The sequence below is a fragment of the Homarus americanus genome, unplaced genomic scaffold, assembly GCF_018991925.1.
Source record: "Homarus americanus isolate GMGI-L3 unplaced genomic scaffold, GMGI_Hamer_2.0 scaffold367, whole genome shotgun sequence".
NCBI classification, from domain to species: Eukaryota; Metazoa; Arthropoda; class Malacostraca; order Decapoda; family Nephropidae; genus Homarus; species Homarus americanus.
Genome location: NW_024743709.1, coordinates 14,717,664 through 14,723,216, shown reverse-complemented (window position 1 = coordinate 14,723,216; position 5,553 = coordinate 14,717,664). Strand labels below are relative to the sequence as shown.

The window sequence follows — 5,553 nt, the reverse complement described above, 5'->3', positions numbered from 1 at the left end:
TATAGTGGTGCACTGACTATGACAGTGTAGTGGTACACTGACTATGACAGTATAGTGGTGCACTGACTATGACAGCATAGTGGTACACTGACTTTGACAGCATAATGGTACACTGACTATGACAGTTGAGTGGTACACTGACTATGAGAGTATAGTGGTACACTGACTTTGACAGCATAGTGGTACACTGACTATGACAGCATAGTGGTGCACTGACTATGAGAGTATAGTGGTACACTGACTTTGACAGCATAGTGGTACACTGACTATGACAGTATAGTGGTGCACTGACTATGAGAGTTTAGTGGTACACTGACGATGACAGTGTAGTGGTACACTGACTACGACAGTGTAGTGGTACACTGACTATGACAGCATAGTGGTACACTGACTATGACAGGTTAGTGGTACATTGACTACGACAGTATAGTGGTAAACTGATTATGGCAGTTTAGTAGTACATTGACTACTACAGTATAGTGATAGTGGTGGGGTAGTATAGTAGTACAGATACAGTGATGGAGTAATATAGGTATAGGCAGACAAGCTGATAGGGTACAGAGTTGTAGTGGTGTTTGGTGGTGTATTTGGGTCATGTACCATGGACCAGTTAATCCGATTATTCAGTTAGTGAAAGGAACGTGTGTCAATTACCGCTTTCATTAATAGTTTCCCTTTGTGGTGAAAGTCGAGAAGGATAACTAAACTAGTGAGAAGTGTAAGGGAAGAAAGCATATCTATGTGAAGAGGGACTGTAGAAAACATCAGAAAACAGATTGCATAGAGCCATAGACCCAGAACGGAATTAGAGAATGGATAACAGTGTAGATAATTTCTGAATAAAAAGTGGACGAGAAAACCAGAAATTAGAAAGTATAGAAGAAAGCCAGGGAACAGAAAGAGAAAGAGAATATCAAAACAAAATGGCAAATAAAAATTATACAGCAGAAAACATCCGGCACACACACTAAATGAAAAGAAGAAATTACTCTTTAGAAAAGACAGAGATATACATGTAACACACAAAAACCGGGGAACAAAAGACAACAGAACAATAACGCTTATAAGGTCTCTTAAGTCCTGTTGTTTGTAAATTTACCGAGGCGCTACTTAACCAAGCACATTCCCAGCTCCTCCGTTGTCCTCTCGGCCAAAAATGTATGTTTTATGAACTCATGGGTCGTTACAGTCCTTAAGGGTCATTTCTGGCCTTTGACTAGGATTATAGTTTTTCATGACCTGAAAAGATGATGTAAATTACGCTTCCAAAAAGTGGATAGTAAATTTGACGAAGTGAAAATGAGATGAAACTCGACAAGTCGTGCCCTTTGCTGTGAAATGCTTTGTTGTTCTTTATTGTTCCAAAACTCAGGCCTCAGTGTGACCTGCCTCAACTCTGTATTGTTTCGTGTTTATTTTCCCCAGGTAACTCATTACATACGATAAGATAACCCCGTAAATATTTGTTGATTGTTTTACGTGGGACACGATTACAGGCCATTTTTTTTATTCGTCTACATAAAATAGAATTCTTCGCAATGATCAGAGTTTATTCCTGTTGATTTAAAGTTTCCTGTTTATTGCACGTCCTAAAATAGAATAATCATTAAGGTTATCGAATAAAAAAAAAATCCCTGTATAATGGAAGAAAAATGCAATTTAGACCCCAAGCCCAGAGTGAGTGTGATGTCTTCCGGTCCTGACGTGTGTCATCCTCAGTCATATAGGAGTCGTGTTGACGTGGCACGCGTCTCAACCAAATAATGACACACACACGCACACACACACACACACACGTACACACACATACACACACACACACACACACACACACACACACACACACACACATACTTGAACACACACACACACTCCCCGCTTCCACCATATGTAACCTATCACCTCAGTTCATTGCATATTTTCAGCCCTTCGGGCTGCCATGTTATTTTAATAAACCGTTAATTATTATTATTATTATTGTTATTTTTACGTCTCACTACACCTATGACCCTTCCCAGTTCTCGCCTTCACACACCTCGCCTCCACATTCCTCGCCTCACCATCTTAGGCTTTTCCTCGTCGACGACGTCCCTTTACACCCCACGCCCTCCACGATCCTTACACCCCACGCCCTCCACGTCCCTTTTCTACGCCCTCCACGTCCTTTACATCCCACGCCCCTTTACACCCCACGCCCTCCACGTCCCTTTACACCCCACGCCCTCATACGCCCCTTTACAACCCACTTCCTCCACGTCCCTTTACATCCCACGCCCTCTACGTCCCTTTACATCCCACGCCCTCCACACCCCTTTACACCGCACTCTCCACGTCCCTTTACATCTCACGCCCTCCACACCCCTTACATCCCACGCCCTCCACACCCTTTTACATCCCACGCCCTTACATCCCACGCCCTTCACGCCCCTTTACATCCCACGCCCTCCAAACCCCTTTACACCCACGCCCTTTACGTCCCTTTACACTCCACGCCCTTTACATCCCACGCCCCTTTACATCCCACGCCCTCCACGTCCCTTTTACATCCCACGCCCTCCACGCCCTTTACATCCCACGTTCCTTATATCCCACGCCCTCCACACCTTTACATCCCACGCCCTCCACACCCTTTACATCCCACGCCCCTTTACATGCCACGCCCTTTCACGCCCCTTTACATCCCACGCCCTCCACACCCCTTTACACCCCACGCCCTCCACGTCGCTTTACACCCCACGCCCTCCACACCCCTTTATATCCCACGCCCTCCACGTCTCTTTTGCACTCCACGCCATTTTACATCCCACGCCCTCCACACCCTTTACATCCCACCCTTTACATCCCACGCCCATCCCACGCCCTCCACGTCGCTTTACACCCCACGCCCTCCACACCCCTTTATATCCCACGCCCTCCACGTCTTTGCACTCCACGCCGTTTACATCCCACGCCCTCCACACCCCTTTTCATCCCACGCCCTCTACGCCATTTTACATCCCATGCCCCTTTACATCCCACGCCCTTACGTCCCTTTACATCCCACGCCTCCACACCCCATTTACCCCACGTCCTCCACGTCGCTTTACACCCCATGCCCTCCACACCCCTTTATATCCCACGCCCTCCACGTCTCTTTGCACCCACGCCCTTACATCCCACGCCCCTTTACACCCCACGCCCTCCACGCCCCTTACATCCCACGCCCTCCACGTCCCTTTACATCCCACGTCCTCCGCGCCCTTACATCCTACGCCCTCCACGTCCCTTTACACCCCACGCCCTCCACGCCCCTTTACATCCCACACCCTCCACGTCCCTTTACACCCCACGCCCTCCACACCCCTTTACATCCCACGCCCTCCACGCCCCTTTACATCCTACGCCTCCACGTCCCTTTACACCCCACGCCCTCCACACCCCTTTACACCCCTCCCCACATCCCTTACATCTGACGCCCTCCACACCCCTTTACATCCCACGCCCTCCACGCCCTTTACATCCCACGCCCTCCACGCCCCTTTACATCACACGCCCTCCACACCCCTTACACCCACGCCCTTTACGTCCCTTTACACTCCACGCCCTTTCACATCCCACGCCCCCCCACATCCCACGCCCTCCACGCCCCTTTACATCGCACGCACTCCACACCCTTTACACCCACGCCCTTACGTCCCTTTACACTCCACGCCCTTGCATCCCACGCCCTTTACATCCCACGCCCGCCACGCCCTTTACATCCCACGTTCCTTTACATCCCACGCCCTCCACATCCCTTTACATCCCACGCCCTCCACGCCATTTTGCATCCCACACCCCTTTTCATCCCACGCCCTCCACGCTCTTACATCCCACGCCCCTTTACATCCCACGCCCCTTACATCCCACGCCCTTTCACGCCCTTTACATCCCACGCCCTCCACACTTTATGTCCCACGCCCTCCACGTCTCTTTGCACTCCACGCCTTTTACATCCCACGCCCTTCACACCCCTTTGCATCCCACGCCCTCCACGCCCTTTTACATCCCACGCCCCTTTCCATCCCACGCCCTTCACGCCCCTTTATATCCCACGCCCTTCACGCCCCTTTACACCCGTGCCCTCCACGTCCCTTTACACTACGCCCTCCAGGTCCCTTTATACCCCACGCCCTCCACACCCCTTTACATCCCATGCCCTCCACGCCCCTTTACATCCTACGCCCTCCACGTCCCTTTACACCCCACGCCTTCCACGTCCCTTTACACCCCACGCCCTCCACACATCAGGCCTCCACGGCCCACGCCTCTCCACACCCCGCGCTCCAGCACACAGCAGGGGCACTGTAGCTCACTGGCGAGGGTACTCGACTCACTCAGGAGACTACACAAGCGAGTGAGTCACAGGAGGAGAGGCAAGGGGTCGGGTGGGGGTCATACTTGGAACAGGGCTTTGAGGGCATCAAGGATCGCCTGTTTGTTTAGACGCGTCTTCCTTGCTCAGCCTTGTTGATAAGTTCCCCCGAGCGGCTTACCCCCCCACCTCCCTCCCCTGCATACCGCTCTACGCTTGAATTATTCCATGAAAATTTTACTGTTTGGTTTCATGGCCATGGTTATTCCTGCCGCCTAAGGTTAATCAAGGTTTGTTTGTGTGTGTTATTATTATTATACATCCTTTTCACTCAGAGACGACCTCGGGCTAAGACAGAACTTTTATTACGTGTTTGTATGAGAGAGTGGCCACGCTCGTAAATTAGAATTGTAGATGTGTTGAGTTAAGATGGGTTTTACTACATGTTGTCGGTAATAAGAGTCCTTCAACTCGACACTCTCCAGTGTTAGTGAGACGCTGAATGTATTTGTATGTCATAAATCACTCGCCTCTTCAGAGTTTGGATTAGTTGTGTTCAGCTGCTGATTATTTTCACTCCCCCTTAACCTGGGGTGTCTGGGATCACAGGAGGCCAACACTTACATGTTTCCTCCGTGTCCGTTGTTTGTCAGAATAACAAGGGGTTGTTGTGCCTCTCCGCGTCCCCCTCACATTACCGACTACCGTTAGTCTGGCACCTTTTCTTAGTGTTACACACAACACACACACACACACACACACACTGGCGAGCCTCTTGGTTGTTTTATAGTTTGTTTCAAAACATTGTAATTAATAATATGTTCATACAATCAGCTCGAGTCATAGTAGTTAGTGGGGCCGGGTGGAGGAGGGGCCAGTTACTTTCATTATTCCGCGAAATTGAATCTTTCGGATTGCGAAATACAGCGACTGCTGTAATAATAACAGAAGTGAAAAGAAATCTAGAAATAGAGTATCTGTGTTTACACTTCTATTTACACCTGTGTCCAATTTTTCTGAATTAATAAAATGAAATACGACGCTTTGAAATCGAAATTAATTTGTGAACCATGTCTCTATGATTTTATTGGAAATGAAGCAATATAGTTGTATAAGCCAAGAGCAGCCCTGGAAAGGTGATACGAAGTCGAGAGGTATCATAAGAATAAATAATACTCCAGCTACAGACTACCTAAAGAAAATGGAGGTGGGGTGATGTT

General features: G+C 49.1%; 1 protein-coding gene across 1 annotated transcript; it reads left to right on the top strand.

Annotated features, from left to right (window-relative positions):
* The first annotated feature begins 2,004 nt into the window (after positions 1-2,004).
* On the top strand, positions 2,005-4,329 carry LOC121877285 (proline-rich extensin-like protein EPR1). Its single transcript, XM_042382962.1, has one exon. The coding sequence runs from the start codon at positions 2,005-2,007 to the stop codon at positions 4,327-4,329; it is 2,325 nt and encodes a 774-aa protein (XP_042238896.1).
* Positions 4,330-5,553: the final 1,224 nt, after the last annotated feature.